The following is a 20,000-nucleotide window of genomic DNA, read 5'->3' on the forward strand; positions in this document are numbered from 1 at the left end:
GTGCATAAATGTACAACCAATCATTAGTTTTTATCTGTTAATCTTTGTTATCCTGATTTACAACTGAAAGGTGACTTTTGTGATTGCCTTGCATCTTTCCCAGAAAGCTGCCCATTTCTACAGTTTTTGAAGTAACAAGTTTGTTAAACTTGTTTCCTTGCCTTTATCAGCTTCAAGTTGTCCACTTTTTTTTCTTTAATGAGGATGGGATTTTATTCTTACCGTATTTACTCGTGTATAAGTCGGCCTTTAAGACCTAAAATTCAACCCAGAAAATTGCCCTCAACTTATACCTAAGTCATACAGATAGCGCTGGTTTGGAAGCCCTAGAAAAAATTATCAGATATTTAGCATAACAATAATTGCTTATAATAATCTCCATAAAGACTAACTTTGATGAGCTCGGCTGGGCATTTCATAATTAACAGGAAAGTTTGTGTTATGAAATGTAAGTGGCAGGTGAAACAATTATAAACCTCTGGACATGCCTCTTTAGACTGTGGTCATATCTGTAACTGTGTAGGTTGGGCATTTTATTGTAAAACAGACTGTCGTTTGTTTCTCTTCATCGAACGGTCTTAGTAGCGTAGTAAGCTGGCAAACATTTTCCAAGATGTTAGGTTATTTATTTGAGCTGTTTTTGAAACTCTTTGGCGTTCTTTTCATCTACCAAACTCCTTTATTTGTCAATGTTAAGAGAAAGGTTAGTTTCAAATAGGAAGATTTTTTCAACACGGCTGACTTAAAATGTAGAAAAAACTTAAACTTGTTTCATTGCATGTTACAAAAGCTGATAAACTTCACCTACAGTAATTTCTTTTTGTCCATTGCAACTGCAAAAGGATTCTCCCAAAATGACATAAACTTTCAGGAAAATTCTGTCAATCTGAATTACAGCTTTTCAGCAAGAAATGAAGAAAATCAGTCTCTTTTTAATAGCATTGTAAATGGGGCGGCGACTTATACACGAGTTTAACTAATACATAAGTAAATACGGTACTTTTTATTTGTTACTACAAGCCTTATACTTATCATAAAATTAAGCAGTATTCTCTCTGGCTGGTTTTGTTTGCTGACCTTGTTCAGTGTGACAACTTAAAAAATTTTGACCATACATGAAACTTAAATCAAATTTGATTTGCAAATTTCAAATGTCATTTTAGTATTCTCTTCCTCTAGTTGTTGAAGAAAATCATGGGCTACTTGAACACACAGTGCTAAAGTTTGAATTAAGCCCAATACACATCATTTTTTGGTCATTTGAAATGATGGATGCATGGAAGTCATTTGCAGCAAACAAAACTCTTTTTCTAAATCAACCAATGTACACTTAAATTCTAGTCATGTGGTACTGTACCACGACTGTGTGCTAATGATGTGTTTACTTTCTGTTTTTGCTCCTATCTTTGCACCATGGATTTTCTCTCTTGTACCTTGGATTTGTGGATCTTCTCATGAACTTTGCGTATATAACGTTATTGCGGGCATCTTTATATAATAACTATGCAGAGACCAAGATTTGAAAATAAAAGGGAGTATAGCCGTGAAAGGGTAGACGAAGATCGGCTTGCTGCCCGCTCCCGACAACCACCAGGAAGAGAACATGGTGATGCCAAGAGGTTCCGTCACTGAGCATAGAATAGCATATAAACTTGCAATGTTGCTCCCATGTCTGCCTGTTACCTTGAGAGAACCAAAAAGTCTCTTATTATGACACGGACTTGTATGCTGTACATAAACCAGCAAGAATCACTCGTTACAGAAGAATTCTTGTTTGTGCAACTTCACATACTTTGTCTATTAAGTTAGTGACCTAAGGGTATCAACACTCGTATAGTTTTTGTAGGGACTAGTTTGATTTTATCACTGTAGTTTTAATTGTTTGTTAAGCTGAGGGAATTTTCTTTAATTGAGGAAAGCATGATCACAACTCAAAACTGTTTTCATTGAATTGATTATTAATAATATTCTATAATGCTGTTTTTTGAATAGTTTCCCTTTTAATCCCATTTGTTTATCTGTATGAAAGGCTGAATTTCTTTCAATAAATATTGTTTTAGTACTTAAAAATTCAACTTGTGTTGTCTCGTATGTCACAACACAGCCTCTTAGACTGCCATTTGCTTGTAGAAGCCTTAAATGTGATAGCGTAGGTTCATTATGCTACATTTAGAGATGGAAACTAATGTATTTAACACACATGTACTTCAAGATATTTTAAGATTTAGCTATGAAAGGATACAGAGTATTTTTTTCCAACACTGTCAGGTCTGTAATAATAGTTTAAAAGCACTCCTTTCACTTAGTGTAATGCAGAAATATAAAACCTGTTGCAAAAAAAATTCTTGTTTGTGTCACTTGGTACTTAAAGATAGTTTAATTTTGTTTCAACATACACTAATTGTTTATTCAGGAACCTGAAGATTTGGTAGTAAGAGCAGCTAAAATTGATCCTTGAGACAGCACTGCAAACATAAAGGGGAACTGGTGCTCAAGGAGCCTCAAATTCCGACAGTGTTATTTCTTTGATTCTAAAATGTCTTTTAGAAGTCATTGGATTTCAAGGAGAAATTTAAAAGAGAGAATTATTGAGTTCAATTTATCCATCATCTTGGAATTTTTACTAGGATGTTTTTGTGCAATTTTAACTCAAGAATTAAGGATAGAAAATCCCAGTTGAGACTTCTTAAGGTAACTTTCAAAGATCATTTGCTAACATATTACCTAACAGGTTACATGAGTTACAGTGATATTGTCTCAGTGGTTTCAGTAATTACTGACAGCCAACAAAAAGCATTGGCTATGTCACTCACAGAAGTCTGCTACTTTTTCTCCCTAAATTGTGAAAATGTGATCATCAATTTCATTGTTGAAGTGTTTCATTTGAGAGGGAACTTTTTAAAATGGATGGCAGAGACGATGCTGTCGGATGTGAAAACATGTTAGAAATGAAAAATGATGTTTATTTCCCTTAAAATTTTGATTAATGCCTATACGTGTAAATATTTCTGTAGTACCTTTCAATTTTCTTGTCAAAGGAACAACGTTACCAATGGTTGCCTTTGATGTACTCATCCATATGAAATGGGTGGTTCCACAAGTCCACACTTGGATGCCTTTATGTGTATTTAAAAGAATAAATTGTCTGATTGTAAAAGATTTTTAGCACCAAATTGTTATATGGGAAAAGTGAGTAGTACCTAATGCTTGAAAGTACATGATTTTGATACACCTAAGGGCTTTTGCATTAATTTTTGCAAGCCAATAACTTCAGTTTGAAATGGCTTAAACTAATGCAAAGGTCCCAAAGTTCAGTTACCTCTCCTACATATGAAACAATGTTCGGTAATTTCATTTCATGCAAAAAGCCCTTTGGATGGATGGAAACCTTGCAATAACCACAAACTGTAGAAAAGAAAACTAACATCACTGTGAAAATGGAAAAAGGACAGGATTGAAGTAAGATCATTTGGGCAATGTTGAAAAAGACTTGCCCATTTCTTTCCAAGTGTATTACAAATTTTTCAGATAAAGGTTATTGGTTTGCATGGAATTACTTTGCATGCAATTTGACAACTTTATTGCCAATGGAATTCAATATCACTATTTTCCACTTTAATGAATGGATTCAGGAACCTTTACTGAGTACTTAGCCTGCAAGTGCAGAAGTACGATGTATTTCCGGTTGTTGGTTCTCTCTGCCTGGCTTTTTGGGCATAGGGAAGCACCACCCAGAAATAAATCTGTGTTTGCAGCCTACGAAATACCATGACGTAGGTTCTTTCTGGGTGGGTGACTAGCTGTGTATTGGACTTTATTCCAGAGTTTTTTGTGGTAGTGCACTACACGCTATGTCGTTGGGTTGTTGGAGTGTAAGAGTAGCAAAGAGGCTCACAGTGTGTGCATAATTGAGGAAAATAAACAGAACTTGTGATGCTGATAAATAACAAAGCAGCTGTTATTTCCAAAACGATGGAAACACCTGGTAATGAATAACCACATCTAGAAGTGTGAATTTTTGACTTTGCAAAAACATTGGTCAACCTCAAAGGTTGGACAATTGTGATCTTTATGTTGAATTTGCACATTTCTTGTCGAACTTTATAAAACTTGAAACAAACAAAAAAAATGGTGTCTTGCCATCATTTTGTCTAAGATGTATCCTTTGTTTCGTGAGTTGTTCGTACATGTAACACACAAATTAACTTGATCACAGGCAGCTGCTGATCAATTTTGCTATTTATTTTTGTAGCCAAAATTAAAAAGTACAATAGAAAAATTGGACGTAGCCAAAAATTTTTTTGCTGATAGCAATTTTTAATTCTTGACACGTAAAATTTATTTTCTCTCTTGGAACCCCGCGAAGACACAGGCTATGTATACAGTGTACTAACGATTTTTAGCCACTGTGGAGTTCTAAATTTTTCTTCTTTTTTTTTTTTCAAACGGCAAAGATTCCACTCTGTCCTGTCAAACTATGAACCAAACCTCTCTGCTTTTCCTAAAGGCTGTGTATCAACATTTAGTTACTTTTGGATCAATATCTCTTGCATAAAGAAGGCTAACAAAATCGGTACCTTGCTTAGTTCGCATATCAAGTTTTCTGTCCCATGTTTCTGACTTAAGAGTCATATGCCATGATGGGCTCCCATCCAGATACCAACCCTTCCCAACAGGGCTTGACTTCAGTGAACTTTTGTCATGAAATTGGTGATCATGCATATTACTGGACATTTGTTCACACAAAAGTAGAACTAATAACCACAGCAATTCGCTCTTTAACTTGCTGTGAAAAAGAAGTTGAAGGGAACTTGGAAATGATCAACATATCGGCCTCGATGCCAATGTTACTTGATTCTGGGTTTAGTATTTTACTAGTAACCATGTCTTCTCAGGGGGCTATATGTGTGAGACTTCTACCATTGCAGTATAATGATTTACAACACCAAAACGATATTGTGTTAGAGCTACATATTTCACAAAGACAAAACGCAGCTCAGTTGACAGGAATAAACCGCTGTGTCAAATTTCTACACTAACACACGTACGCAATGCGTGCCTATTTTTCCTTTTTCATTTCACTTTGAATTTGGAAAGGGTAGTTCTAAAATTCAGCTAGGGGCAAGGACAACTCATTTTAAACTTTGTGATTTTGCTTCATTTGGATGTGAAAAAAATTCCCAAATAAGAAATATTATTCAGTTGCTGTGGGGGTATCGTGTGCTTTTCATACTCTTGTTTTGCTGTTGGGTAGTGCAAGAAAGACATTCACATCCAATTTTATTTTCACCTAAGCTTCTAAAAAACTGGGTGCAAAATGGCCACAGTTTCCGTCACTGGAGGCTAGTAATTTTAGACTGGATCATACTGGTAGGTAGATAATGTGCTTTAGTTTTGGGATGTGAAGACTGGCATTTACGTGATTTAAAGTTTTGAAGCAGGACACAAAAACAACTATAAATTATTTAAAATCGGTTACTCAGCTACATGAAAGGCCTTCAACAAACAATGAGAAATCATGTAGCGTAATGAAAGTCATTTCACAGAAACTAATATACCCCAAGGCATACCTGATAAGATTTCCATCTTAACTTTGGAGCTGGAGATCGATCCTGCCTCTGGTGGCTTTCTCAGTGGCTGCATCACTAATTCACAGTGATGTGAGAAGTGCACTTTTCAGTTTGCCAACAGAACTTGACCATTTCTTTCAGAGGAGCTTTTTCTGCTCTCTGCATCAGTTTTAAAAATGGCGCAAGCAGATTTTTCTTTACAGGGTTCGTATGGGTCATGGAAAACCTGGAAAGTCAGATTTTCATTTTCCAGGCCTGGAAAGTCATGGAATTTTAAGGTCGGTTATGGAAAGTCATGGAAAATTACAATTATATTTATGGTAGATTAATCCTTGCAGTTGTCTAAGTAAGGATAAAATGAAATATGACGAGTTTCTATCAAACAATCAGAAGTTTGCCCACAGAGGTCGTTAATTTATTCAAATTTGAACTGCTTTTTGTCAGAAAATATCTTATAATAAGGATAGTTTTGAACATTTTTCTTTCGTGACAGCTAACCTTAAGCCAAAAGGTCATGGAAAGCTAGAGAAGGTCATGGAATTTGAAGAGCTTTAAGAATGTGAACCCTTCTCTAACATCAGAAAGTTGATGCCACTTGTTTCAAACTCATTTTTTAAATTGAGAAATGTGGTCCGTCTAAACATTTTGGAATCAGTGTTCCATTCAAATTTTTGCCTTTTTTCAAGAACAAGGAGACTGTGGCCAAAAAAATGTAGGAAAACTGAAGTAAAAATGAGCAAAAAGGAAATTAAAACTAGCCCTTGACAATTTTATCAAAGAAGCAGATTTTGTAGGGAGACTCTGGTGGCGTGGATATGACCAGATGGACCAAGGTATGTCGATACTGAATTTTAAAATACTGATAGTGAAAGCTTGTGCATTCTTCTACTATGAGACTGTCCTGCAAAAAGAAACCGAATAGGAAAAACGTCACCTTATCTCCCCCAAAGTTTTATTGGCAATTTTTTAAGGATGGCACCATTCTTCAAAATAATCAAAATGTAGCTGAAAGGATTCAACTTTTCGTACATTTCTGCAAAGATCAGGTGATCTTCCCATTTGTTTCCAAACCTGACTCTTTTATCCTCAAACTTACAAAGTCTCTGAAAGCTAGTTATTGGAACAATATTATTGCATGTGGAGTGATTGTGCAACACTTAACTTGATAAGAACAGGTTTTAAAACATTATTAGTAAACATGAATAGTAATTTAATAACTTTCAACATAGGAACATCTCTTGTAGAATAAGCATGTGTCTGCTGATCATTGGCTTTCCACCGATGCAAAGAAAGTTAGATTTTTAAAGTTGACATTTCAGTGTCTTGTGTTGAAGGCTTTGATTGTGTCCTCCACGTGACTCCACATTTACAGATGAAGGTAAAGTATTCATGTGTAATATTTGATGTCTTTCCTAAATAATACATTAGGTGTATACGACAAATAGTTGGATTGTAGTATTCCTTTCCTTTTTGTGGCGAGATTAGTAGTTGTGAAAATAGCTGGTTGTGTCAATGTGTTGAAGACAGCACTTTGTTTGCTAACATAAACATTCGCCATAAAGATGCTTCAAGTGCTTTCACCTCTCCATGGTGAATTACACCTGTGTGTTGTTTTTGATTTTCCAGTGCGACAGGGCTCTTAAAATGGTAAAGACTGTTTCATCTAATTGCTGTTTCAAATGAGTAGTTCACATTACATGGGATCAATATAACCATGGGGTGGTGACTTAATTTCAAAGCATATTTTTTGAATTTTCTACATCTGTGAGCCTTGCAGGATTGGAAATTGGTTTGATGCTTTACATTTTGCCGTGCATGTAGCAAATCGTTATGCACAGGAAGTTTGGAAAGCACAAGGAAAAATTTACCCAAACATCTGTACTTTTTTGAGTGATATGCGACGTTTCAAGGGCGTCGCAACATTGGATATGGTATATTTAAAACTACATTAAGCCTATATTATTGTTTTTAACAAGGTCATTGCCAGTGCACATTTTGCAAACCAAGAAAGAGTACAAGAGTTTTTGTCATCAGATTATACCCACAGTCATTTTATTGACTTTATTGATGTCAGTTTTTCAAAAGACAAAGTTTTAAATTCAGATTATACTGAAAATGTCACGATAGTTCCCAGTTTCATGATTAACTTTAGTCTTCACTCTGACATTTAATTATTTGGTTTTTCAGTACCACGTAGAAGTGGATTTAATAGTGACTTGTCATACAGTTAATGTAAAAAAAAAATTCAGTTAAGTCATTATGTTCCAGTATTTTTAAACATCAATCACTCCAAAATTAAAAATGTGCATGTGTTTATTGTGGTCAGTTACATTACTGAAGTAGTTAGTACCTTAGTAATGATGGAAGGTGTCGTCATGTTTTTGGAGACAATGGGAAAAGGGCTTTGTCATGTGGGTTCTTCGCCACCAAAAAAAAGGTGATATCCAAAGAAGGATCATTAATTTGTCATTGCAAGGCAATATTGAGACCTTCACAGAATGACCGTACACTGTATGTCTCCATGAATAACGCAGTGCGATATTATTACAATGCCAGATATGGTAACGGTTGCCTACCATTTTTGTATGGAAAAGTGCATGTCAATTTTTTTCTCAAATTCTTTTCTGGAAAAGCAAGCTATGTAATATGAAGAATCCACCCGGAGAGTGGAATTAATGGGTTTTTCAATCTGTTGTTGGATTTAACAAAAACCAAAAAGTATATGGATTAAGAAATCAAGACTTTATTTCTAGATGTTGCTAAACTATGCTTTTATCATGATATTTAATGGATTTTTAAGTTTGTTTGACCTTGTGTATGTTGACCTCCCTTACAGAATGGATAATTCTTTGACTATGTTTTTAAAAAGGCCTTTGTTTTTGTTCTTGCTTTTCTTTATTGGTAGCATTGGTGACCCATAGATCACTGGCAATCTTGGTAAGAGTTTTTTTTTTACTGTTCAACATTAAAAGTTTCCTTTATTGCAAACAGCTATAATCTTTGACTGCTACCATTATTCATCCATGCTCTTCCCCTCCCCCCCATTAAAAAAATATTCATGTTTTTTAAACTCCTCCCCACCTGAGAGCAAGACATATGGATTTTACCCTGTCTACACAAGACTATTTTACTCGTCAATTGGAGGCGTTTTAGGCATGACTGGGTTAACAGTATCTAGGTCCTCTCAAAAACTACTAAACCCTTCCCAACTGAGTATGAGACTTTCATATTTTTCCTCAGTGTAACATCAGACGATTTTACTTGTCAATGGACCTCTTAAGCTTGTACATTTTGTTTTCCCATTTCAGACCATGTGATGTTCCCAAGGGAATTTCCTTTTTGTTTTTACATAAGTTATGCATACATATGCACTTGCAGAAGACGACATTTGAAAGAAACTTTTCCCTGGAGTAACATCGCTTGGTCTGAAACGGGAAAACAAAACTTACAACCTAAAGAGGTCCATTGGGAGCACTTTAGGTATGATTGGGTTAAGTTAGTCTCAAATACGATTCAAATCTGGTCCGTGGACTCAGTGATTCAAATCAAAGCTAAACAGAACATAACAGACTATTAGTAAAATCCAACTAGTGGTCTATTATCAATGCTGCGTTCTGACTGGTTGAGCTACTAGTTGGCTATTTGTTATAGCCCACTAGTAGCAAAAAGCGCCGGCTTTGAAAACCAAAACAACAATTAAAGTCTAGCTTTAACTAGCGAAAGATGTTTTGTCTCAATATTTTTTTGACCAACTAGTTGGATTTTACTAAAACAATTATTTCTCTCGCCCTCATGGCCTCTGAGTCAATAGCCCATTCGGCCTTCGGCCTCATGGGCTATTGACTCAGAGCCCATTCGGGCTCGAGGAATAATTGTTAAATAGATCGTTTTCACGTGATGTTACAGTGGCCATGTTGGTGTACAAGAACAATAGACGTTCTCTCCTTTGGGAACCAAACTCTATTTTTATGCATATTCCTTGCATACATTTTGTATTGTTTTGTACACCAATATGGCCGCCAAGTCACGTGAGTTTCACGTGATGTCACAGCGGCCATGTCGGTGTACAAGAACAATAGACGTTCTCTCCTTTGGGAACCAAACTCTATTTTTATGCATATTCCATGCATACATTTTGTATTGTTTTGCACACCAATATGGCCGCCAAGTCACGTGAGTGAAAACCATCTATAAGGGGGTCAGTTCCTAAAGAGACTGTAGCACTGGAGTCATGAACTTTTGGTTTCATTGTACAAGTTGATAAAGGGAAATTAGTCAACTCGTTGACCTTCACTCTGACAAAGGGCCGTCGCTCGAAGTGTCATCTCACAAATCCTAATGGTGAGTTATTTACCTTTATCAACTTCGTTTGGAACTGAATTAACCAAAATTATTTGAAGACAATTTCAAAGCAGGCTGCATTGGAAACCATGTAGTTTTTTTTTTGTAATTTAAAAGTTTTTATTGTCAAAAATATAACAATTACATGTACACAAAGAATTTAACAAAAGATAAATACAATTCAAAAAAACAGACTTAATGTGCTACACAATAAGCTTTTACATGAAAAAATATCCTTCAGTGACAGTTTACATGAGGTAAGGTAGTTAAAAGACTGCCCCTTTATTCTGTGATTTGATTTGTTTAGCAACTTGGTGTTACAAATGAGAGTGAAAGCTGACTTAAACGTTTCAGATCGGATTCTAATGAGCTTGTCATTGGAAATAGCATGAGCATGAAAAGGTGCATCTCTTCTTGAGAATATTGTTTTTTATTTTTGTTTTCCCAAAATCTCTGCTGTGTGGTGATGAAAGATTGCTGTGAGAGTGTTGTTTGCAGCAGAGCCAGAAATGGTTGAACCCACTGTTGCTGCTTCACTCACTTGAACGCAAACTCGGGCTGATGTCTGAAGCACAGTATATCTCATTTTACGTTAATAACCTACATGCGTATTAATGATGTTCTTGAGGGATAGCCAGCTTAGGTCAGACGAGAGGTTGCTGGTACCAGTTCTGCTAAACTCTGAGCTGGAGTTTTTGTAACTTGCCCTTGCTGCCAGTTGGGATTCTTAAATATGTGTAATTTATTTATTTTGGGTTGTTTATTTCATGGCGCAGATAAGGCCATGGAATTTCCCTCATTTTTCTCAAAGCTTCATGGTTCTAGTAATTTTGTTGACTTCATCAAGCTGAAAGGTGGAAGATTATTGTTGCCTTACTGGAAACAACAATATGACAACAGCTGTAAGATGTCGGTATGGTTTGAAATAAGAGTTTTGCATAATAAACCATTAATTGTTTTTTCACAGAATGGAAAGGCCCTCGCATTCCATCCAGCTGCTGCAATGAATTCCGAGTGGGGTATAAAGTCCATCTAGGTATGTTGAGAATAGCACTCCCAAAGAAGTGACCAAGAGAAGTCGGTTCAGATTGGATGAAGGGTTGGGTCTCGTAAAAGGTACTCATTTCATCGCTTCTTGTAAAATTTCTTGCTAGTCCCAATTCGTTGTTGTGTACCGTCTTGACTGTCTCTTTGTCACAATAGATGGAATGAGGGTAAAATCTCAAGTCACTCTGTATTTTTTTTTTGTGCAATGATGACAACTGTGCTGTGAGGGCGTTGTTTGCAGCAGAACCAGAAATGGTTGAACCCACTGTTGCTGCTTCACTCATTTGAGCTCAAACTCAGCTGGCTGATGTCTGAAGCACACAGATCTCATTTTACTTCAATGTTTCTTATTTATGATATTCCTGAGGGATACAGCTTAGCGTTTTGGCCTAAGTCAGACGAGAGGTTCTTGGTGCTGGCCCTGAGAAGGCCATGAAATTTCTATCACTTTTTTAAAGCTTAGAGTGTGTGGTTTTTATTTGTTGATTAAGGCAGGCTTAAAGGTGAAAGTTTTATTGCTTTACTGGAAATTACTGAAGTGAAGCAAGAACATCTCTTCACCTGCTTGTTTGAAAGTTGTTTTTAAGGAGTCATTTCAAAACCTTTAAAAGGAAAGGAACTTTATTTGTCTAGTCTAGCGCTGGAGCACTAATTGGGGACACTGTAAACTGAAATTAACAATGAACGCAAATCATATCAAATGTTGGTTTTTGAGGAGTGGGGAAACCGGAGTACCCGGAGAAAACCTCTCGATGCAGAGTAGAGAGTCGAACGCGGTTCACATTGGTGGGAGGCGAGTGCTCTCACCACTACGCCATACCTGCATCCCAAGGATGACAGGAGAACAGGAGTAGTTTTCTTATACATAATTTACAGAAAAGCAGTGGACAATTTAGCTCATTTGGAGTCGTACATTTTATGCTAAAATCAAAATGATTATTTACATGAAACATTGCGTCATGTACAAGTTGAGGACTAATATTACATTCTTAAAATCCCCTTAAAATTCTAAAATGCAAAAAGGTAAATAAACCAGGAGGTTTTTAAGCTGCGTCGGGGGTGTCTTTTCCATTTTTGGTTTATTTCTTTTGAGTCCTTGTATATCTTTCGACATTTCCTGCAGAATAGCAATATGAAAATATCCGTGTAAATAAGTATTCTTTAAAAGACGAGTCTTAAGGATAAATCAGTGTTAATTTCTATTCACAGAATAGCATGGAGCATGGTATTTACCCGGTTGCCACAGAAAGGCCCACAGTTGCACTGAGCCACTGCAAAGAATTCCCAGTGGTATTAAAATCTGTCCAGGTATGTCGTGAGTGGCACTTTTGAAGTACTGAGCAAGGGGCAGTCAGTTTGGACAGCATAAAAATAGGTCTTAATCTTATCAGTCTTATCAGTCCCTATTTCTTTGTGCTGTTCGTTCTTGGCTTCCTAGGTCACTAACTTCTGTGTATGTAATGTGCAATGATGACCACTGTTTTGTGAGGGCGTTGTTTGCAGCAGAGCCAGAAATGGTTGAACCCACTGTTGCTGCTTCACTCACTTGAGCTCAAACTCAGCCTGGCTGATGTCTGAAGCACAGTACATCTCATTTAAGTTTGGTGTTTATGTTCTTAAAGGATATAAACTGGTGTAGTGTTTTTTTTTTGTTTGTTTGTGTAGTTTGCGCAAGCTGTGATTTAGTTTTCAGCCCAGTGAGATGTGTTGACCAAGAGGGTAATTTAACGCCCGTTAAGTTATTTAATCTGTTCTTTTTTTCAGGAATGCTGGCACATTCTCCACTTAGAAGAAGAAAGTAATCAGTTGCGTTACTAATTTTGGCAACACTCTGATCTGAGGATTTTCTATCCTTTTATTTGGACATCTCAATGTCCTTTTAGTTCACAGGGACCGGACTGTCGTCATAGCGACAGAGTTCTTTACAAAACCGGGTTAGAGCCAGTTTCAATCGAGTGTCGTAAAACCAAAACCATAGTAATTACTTTGGACAATCAAAAAGGACGGAGGCAACCCAGTAAACTAATCAAAACTCGAAGTAAATTACACGTAGCCGACACAAAGCGCAGAAAAATGTCCACGCGCAAGCCACGATTGGTTTTGGTTTCACTTTCGATTAGTTGAAAAAATATGGCGCGAGAACTTTGAACCAATCACTGAGTGAAGTAAGGAAAAACCAAAGTAGTTCACTAATTGCTTTCGACACTCAATTGAAAACCGCTCTTAGTAGCTTGACAAGTTATTCCTATCGGTCACACTAAAATCCTACGTCAAACATCGTAGCCCCTAGTTTCTAAAGCAAGAGAGTTTGTTCCTTGTTTTCTGGCGTGGACCGTTAACTACTTTTACTGTTTTTATTTTTCGTATTTCAAATAAGAGTTTTTGGTGTCTTTCCTCAATTTTCACCCTCGTTAATTTCATTTACAAAATACTTTGTATTAATAGTCTTCATAGTTCCCTTTGAAAGAAATCCAACGGTAGAATTTAACCTCCTTGCAGGTTACAATGGTTCTATCTAACAAAAAAAAATCATTTGAAGTTCGTGAAGGCAGTTCTTGGGGTCTTGGTGTCCTCTTTAGAATGTTTCTTGAGTCCAATGTTTAAATGGGTCACAAAAAAATCCGAAGATTAAACCTGAATTTCTTAAAAATATAACTCAAAACATTAAAATTTTTACGGGGCAGATGCTCTTTTTTGTAGTGACGCTATATAAAGGAATCAGCTTGATATGTCTGTTTGACGTTATCACCTTAGGTTCCTTTTTAACTTTTAGGCTCTTGCCATCAATTTTTCAATTCGCATGACATTCTCGACAGATTCTCGACTCGTAAACAATGTCTTGCGTCCTTTTACCTCGCAAGCTCCGTTTGATTATTATTATTATTATTATTATTATGTTATCCGAGATGACATTCGTGCAACATCAAGCATGTTGGACTCTTGATATTTTCTTTTCTCTTTAATTTCGTCGTTCATTGTTTCTGTGATTTGGTAAGTTACTGAACGCGAGAATAATAATAATAATAAAATGTCATTCAAAATTCGACGGCTGAAAACTTGATGCGCTTTTCACAGTCCGATCGCCGATCATTGGGCTGAAATAATCTTCGGCCTTTTCGTAAACCAACTCTGCTCCCTCGCCCTCTTTGGCGTCAATTGTGGACGTTTCGTCTTGTTTACTCAAGTCCATTCTTTGTAAAAACTTTTCTACTTTGCTCGCCACCTCTCCAAGGTCGCCATCGTTGGCCACACTTCCTCTTCTTGGCGTTCCTCGCGGGCTGAGTGTTCCTGGAGACAGACAAGCCTTTGGGGATTTGTTTGCGGTTCCACTACCTTTTCGAGGATTCATTCCCTCTCTCGCTGAATCAACACTAAGAAGCGATGCTCCAATGTTAATTGGTGGTAGAGATTGCCTCCGGGGTTGACTAAGTGGTGGTAGCAGGAACTGTGAAGTTGGACTTAAAGGTCTCGTTGGACTCACCAGCGCTTTTTCTCTCAAACCAACCACGTCCGTGTTACCCTCCGAATGTATCCTTGCCCTGTTCGTCGCCGGAGAACGTTTGTCAACATCACCGCATAGATTTCGCGAAGACGCTGTGGTCGAGAGTAACACTTGCGGTGTGCTATATCTCCTTGGTAATCGTGGACTCAATTTTCTCGCACCATCGCTTGGTAATGTCGGGTCCGGCAAAGAAAGTCGATTTTTCGTGCAACTTTCAACCTCGGCCAACTCTTTTTGAAGCCTTTTTTTCTCTCGATCTATTTCCTTTCCAATTGTGTCTCTATGAAAGTCAATAGAATCCAGTTGAATTTTAAGCTTTCTATCTTGCATGGAGTTCATAAACATAGTTTTGTCCGTGTACTCGGCCCTTTGGTACGCCATGTTACTAACGGTGAAGGCAATCTGCTTGCGGGCACAATTTGTTATCTTGGAAAACGTTGAGTTTTCTCCAGGTTTGCTTTGTGGAGTGCTGACAATTATGCAAATTTAGCTAAGTTTATGCAAGAGGTTTATTTTTTTTAAGTCTGCACCTGCCAGAAAATAAATTACTTCCCTGCTAAGCCTTGTCGTTTTTAAAAGCAGTTAGCAACTTCTAATATTGGTCGCTGGTCGGATTACTCATAGGCTTTAAGTATGTTCCTATTTGATATTGATACGGTAAAGATTTAAGTCTTCAATATAAATGGCCTTTGCACAAAATAATTTAGAGTCCAATAATTCACTTTGGTAACCGTGGATAGTGAAATGGATACTCACCTCAAAAAGGAAGTTCTCTGCAATTGTGTTGTAAATGAAAATGTTAAAGTCGGCGTGCTATTTCCATTTTCTTGTTCTTGAAAAAAAAACATACGATTGAAACACTCTGAAATATTTTTGGTTTGTTTAGTACACTATCCATGTAAAGTAAGAAAGGTAGAATGCCCCGTCAAGAAACGTTCAATGCGTGGGACTGCAGTCAGCCGATATTTTAAAAGGGAACATTGACTTTTTCGGCCAGATTCAAACACCTAATTTCAGTTTCAAGCAACCGTTATTTGAATTACTCGCAAAAAAAAAAAGTCAAGATGAGTTCTCGTCTATCTTTGTTACAAGATGCTTATAAAAATAGATTTGTTCATTCAACGCAATGAATAATGTATTGGCGAAGATATGGTCATGAGGGCTGCTTTCTTTTGGCTGTTCTTTAGAGGCGCATTTTCTTGTGGGATGTTTTGCACGTACACGTTTTAAATGAAGATTATTATCGACTTTCTTGCCGTTGCCCAAATAGGGGCTAATGTTAGTCAAGGAAAAAAATGTAAAACTGAAGGAGAATAATTATCCTTGATCTGTAAATAAGCTGAAATTTAAGTTCTGAGAGTACCCTGAGGACGGCGTTGCTATCCATTCATCGTCGTACAGAGTGTTTTCACGTGATGTCACGGCGGCCATTAATCGTCCGGGAATTGAGCTCTATTTATAAGGTTACTGATCACGTGAGTAAAAACACTCTATAAGCCTGGGTTCTTAGTTACATCACAAGAAACTCAAATCCGAGCGTTTTCGAGGGATAATCTAATGCGATTATGCGAACCAGCGAACATTGCCAGAGACCGTTGTCTTCAGAAAAGAGGGAATTTAAGATCTACAACGGCGACGGTCGACGAAAACGTCACCTCAAAATAATAATAATAATAATAATAAAAGCTTATACCGCGCTTATACAAACTGTCCTAAGCGCCTTACAATTCATAAATTCGATAAAATATAATAAAACATAAATATAAATATTAATATACACAGCTATGGCTTAACAAATACAAACAATAAAAGAAACAAACTAACTAGCTAAAGGTTATATGCTGATTTGAACAGGTACGTCTTAAGTTTAGATTTAAAAGAATTAATACTATCAGCTGATCTAATATGAAAAGGCAAAGAGTTCCAGAGGATAGGTGCCTGAACTGAATAAGATCTATAGCCATAAGTTTTAAGATTGTAGGGAACAGTCACAAGCCTATCTGAGGATGATCGGAGGGTTCTATTCGGCCGGTAAAAAGTGAGAAGTTCCTTTAAGTATGACGGAGCCAGGTTATTAAGACACTTGAAAGTAATGAAATTAATCTTAAAAATAATTCTCTGCTCAAATATAACTTGGCTCTATCATAAGTCTTTCGGGATTATTCAGTCTCGTTCATGTCCTACAATATGGGCGAAGTATCCTAAAAATAAATTGGTACGAGCGGTTTTAAAGTTAAAATAGAGAATGAAAGATTCTATGTTGCGTGCTTGCGTTGTCGTCAAAACTTCAAATTTAGTGATTTCACGTCGTCGTTATGCAGAGGACCGCTGAGATACTTGCTAAAATCCGTGCAGCACGATTATTTATGCTCTTTTAACCAATGTTATTATTGCTTTGTGGCGTTGGCGTAGCCTTAGCCGTCGTCGTTTCTTAAATTCCCTAATAGGGAGCTCACGCAACAGGACGGCTGGAAGACTCAGGACGGCGGAATGACGAAAAAATGTCGCGCGAGACTGTGCAACCAAAATCTTACGCGACATTTTTTCGTCATTTTGCCGTCCTGAGTCTTCCAGCCGTCCTTTTGCGTAAGCTCTCTAATGAAAGCAAAATACAACCAGGTGACGGGAGGACTGGGGAGAAAAAATTTGCCGTATCGCACAACCGCGCGCGGCGTTATTTTCGAATTCATGGCAGCGGCGAGGTTAGATCTTGTCGGGTGTACTTGAATGTTCATTCAGTAACTGGAAATGTGGTAGACACGTAATGATCTGTTGAGTTTGGGCGATGGCAATACTGCAGGGAGTTTTGAAACAACACTTGAGGCCGCGCGCGGTTGTTGCATACGGCGTTAAAATTTTTCTTCCCAGTCCTCCAAAATACGTCGCCAGATCACCTGGAATAGAAGAGGAGCTTGTGGCACGGAAAAATGAATATTCTAGGGGAAGTTGGTCTTTTTTACATCCAACGCCTTAGTGAAAAGTAAAGATAGCATTTTGAAAAAGAACCGAGGAGTCCTTCTTAAGCGGTCAGCTTCCCTTCCTCTCGTGGGCTCTTTTCTTCTGCATTGAAATTCGGTGTTGCACAAAAATAATCTCAATGTGTTGGGTAAGAAATCTTTACTTACATGTCCCTATTTTATTATCCAGAGCCTCGAAATCATCTTCACTGTTGATATGAACTTGTGACTCCTCGAAACGTGATCTGTCTTGACAGATCAAAAAGAAAAACTTTTTTCAAAAAAGATAACCCGGCTATAACTGTTGGATTTGCAATTTTTTAGTTGGATTTGCACACTTGAGGCAAATCCGCAGACTCGTGGGACACTTGATGGCATTTCAATCTCTCAACATGACCAAAAGACGAAGTGACGATTTCTTCAGCCCTGGTCCGAGTAAAAATTTTTCAAGACCAACGTCGTTCCAACCTTTTCCGTATCTCTTTAGCGGGCTAAGGGTTCACATTAGTACGTTCTTAATGGTGGATTTCCATGGGAATCTACCTACGAGCGGACACCGTGATAGAAAACAGGCGTAATCCAAACATAACTAATTACACGGTCCTTTTATCAAATAAATTCTTCTACAAGAAGTAAGGGCTCAACAGTTGAAGTTGTAGAATACCCGGTCACTCCAAAAATCATTGTTCCGTCTCATTTAGCCACAGGCCCCCCAAGCTCAGTGTGAGGGAATATAAGGATTTGTATAGGAAGACAAGACCAGAGCCCTGGGAAGATACTTTTACGGATAATTCTCAATTGAAAAGCCTAACTTTATTGCCGTTGTGGGTCGCTCCCTTCCTGTGAGGTTTTTCCCCAGATTCGACGCGAATTGAGCCATTATCAGTTCCTCTGTTGTCAACGGTCATAATAAAATACCAAGGCTGAACACTTCATTCTCACGAGCTCACCGAGTGGAGTGAAATATCGCTGGTCAAAATGTTCCTACGGCCACAAAAATCCACTGTAGAATTCAAGGGCATAGGTTTTTCATTCATTTCAATCCGCTGGCCGCGCAACCGAAGCCCTGCCAGCGACGCCAGTCGGCCGTTGGTGTCCCAAACGAAACTATAAAACGATGAAAAACATCCTCACTGTAGTTTTATTGGTAACGGATGGCCTGGATTAACGCAACCTTTCTCTCGTGTCCGCCAAATTTATACATACACACACAAGGTCAAGGTATCACTTCCTTTTTGCTTCAGGATTACATACTTATTCCCACTGAAGTTGGAGGTCAACTTCCCACTACCAGATCATGATGTCGAGCCCTTCGTTTCCTATCAACATAATCACGTAGTTTTCTTGATAGCGTTTTTGTACCTTTCTTCCGGGGCGATTTTCGGCTCTAGGACCACCGGCAACTTGGTTGCGATTTCTCTATTCAACATCGGCTTTGCAGGTGTCATAGCAGTCCCTGCATGAGGCTGAGTTGATCTCTAGACTTGTAGAATGTCAGGCAGGACCTCGATTCACAAGAAACCATCAAGTTCTGTTGCGCCGACGCTGTGTTCCAAGTATCGATGCAATCTTTCCACCTGTCCATTTGCCTTAGGGAAGAACGGAGACGTCCTACAGTGTTGAATTCCATTTAATTTAAGGAAGCTTTCACACTCCCCTGACGTGAACTGGGGTCCATTGTCAGAGAGCAGTACCTTCGGGTTTCCAAAACGAGCAATAACGTCTGTGAGCACAGAGAAAATTATCTGACTGGTGGTACTCTTTGGGATCGTTGCCTCTTGCCATTTGCTCCTGTAGTCTACTAAGATAAGAATGTAGATTTGTCCAGGGAATGGTCAAACCAGATCAATTGCACATTTGTCCCAGCAATGTTCAGGTAAGGGTGTAGGCTTGCATGAGGTATCACAGCGTAGTGGTTGCAATCGTACACAAGTTTCGCAGTTACGGCAGAGCTCTTCAATGTCCGAGTTCATTCCAGGCCAAAACAGGCTGGCACGTAGACGCTGCTTGGAGCGGACAATGCCTTGATGTGCCAGCCTAGAGCCTTCTCCCTCAACGGAGCTGGCACGCAAATACAACGACCACGCCACAATAAGCCTTGAGCATAAGTCAATTCATCCTTCAGCGGTTTCCATTGTCTTAAGCTTTCATCCGACTTGTTCCATCCATCGTTTACGGCGATCACTACCTTTTGTAATTCTGTGTCTTTCTTTCCAGCCTCTAGTCTTGCATCTTCTCAATGGATAGCAATGTACTGAGGCCCACAAGGTATCCAACATGGCCCTTAGGTTCCTCCTGTGTTCTTCCCGGTCGATCCGTACACAACGACATCATCAAAGTAGTTCAACACACCAGCCAGTCCTTCACATATTATTCTCATCACTCTTTGATACGACTCTGGAGCTGACGCCAACCCAAATGGCAACCTTTAAAACTGGTAGACCTTTCCAACCGCCATAAACGAAGTAATCTCTCTTGACCCCTCTGACATCTGTATCTGCCAATATGCTTTCCTCAGGTCCAATGTTGAAAACATCTTTGTTCCACTGAGTTGACGCAGCAGATCTTGGATCCGGGGAATCG

The 20,000-nt window shown here is 38.2% G+C and overlaps 2 protein-coding genes across 10 annotated transcripts in view; one reads left to right on the top strand and one right to left on the bottom strand.

The window, feature by feature from the left end:
- The window catches only part of LOC137996416 (paraspeckle component 1-like), a 25,129-nt gene extending 11,128 nt beyond the window's left edge, over positions 1-14,001 (top strand). For 2 of the 9 annotated variants that reach the window (XR_011122308.1, XR_011122314.1), the window contains 4 exons: positions 8,476-8,507; positions 10,879-10,947; positions 12,168-12,266; positions 12,723-14,001. Coding sequence is in view for 2 of the 9 variants with exons in the window: in XM_068841802.1 (XP_068697903.1) it covers positions 1,510-1,632 (123 nt within the window). In the remaining 7 variants the exon portion in view is untranslated. Of the gene's footprint in view, positions 1-1,509; positions 2,071-8,475; positions 8,508-10,218; positions 10,314-10,878; positions 11,028-12,167; positions 12,267-12,722 lie in introns of those variants that run through there. The other 7 variants (XM_068841802.1, XM_068841803.1, XR_011122312.1 and 4 more) reach the window with 6 other exon arrangements.
- On the bottom strand, positions 12,796-16,016 carry LOC137996417 (uncharacterized). Its single transcript, XM_068841804.1, has one exon. It carries the CDS (start codon positions 14,839-14,841, stop codon positions 13,990-13,992), a length of 852 nt encoding a protein of 283 aa, XP_068697905.1. The 5' UTR covers positions 14,842-16,016; the 3' UTR covers positions 12,796-13,989.
- Between the last annotated feature and the right edge of the window lie 3,984 nt (positions 16,017-20,000).

Source organism: Montipora foliosa, chromosome 3 (assembly GCF_036669935.1).
Source record: "Montipora foliosa isolate CH-2021 chromosome 3, ASM3666993v2, whole genome shotgun sequence".
In the NCBI taxonomy this organism is placed as follows: Eukaryota; Metazoa; Cnidaria; class Anthozoa; order Scleractinia; family Acroporidae; genus Montipora; species Montipora foliosa.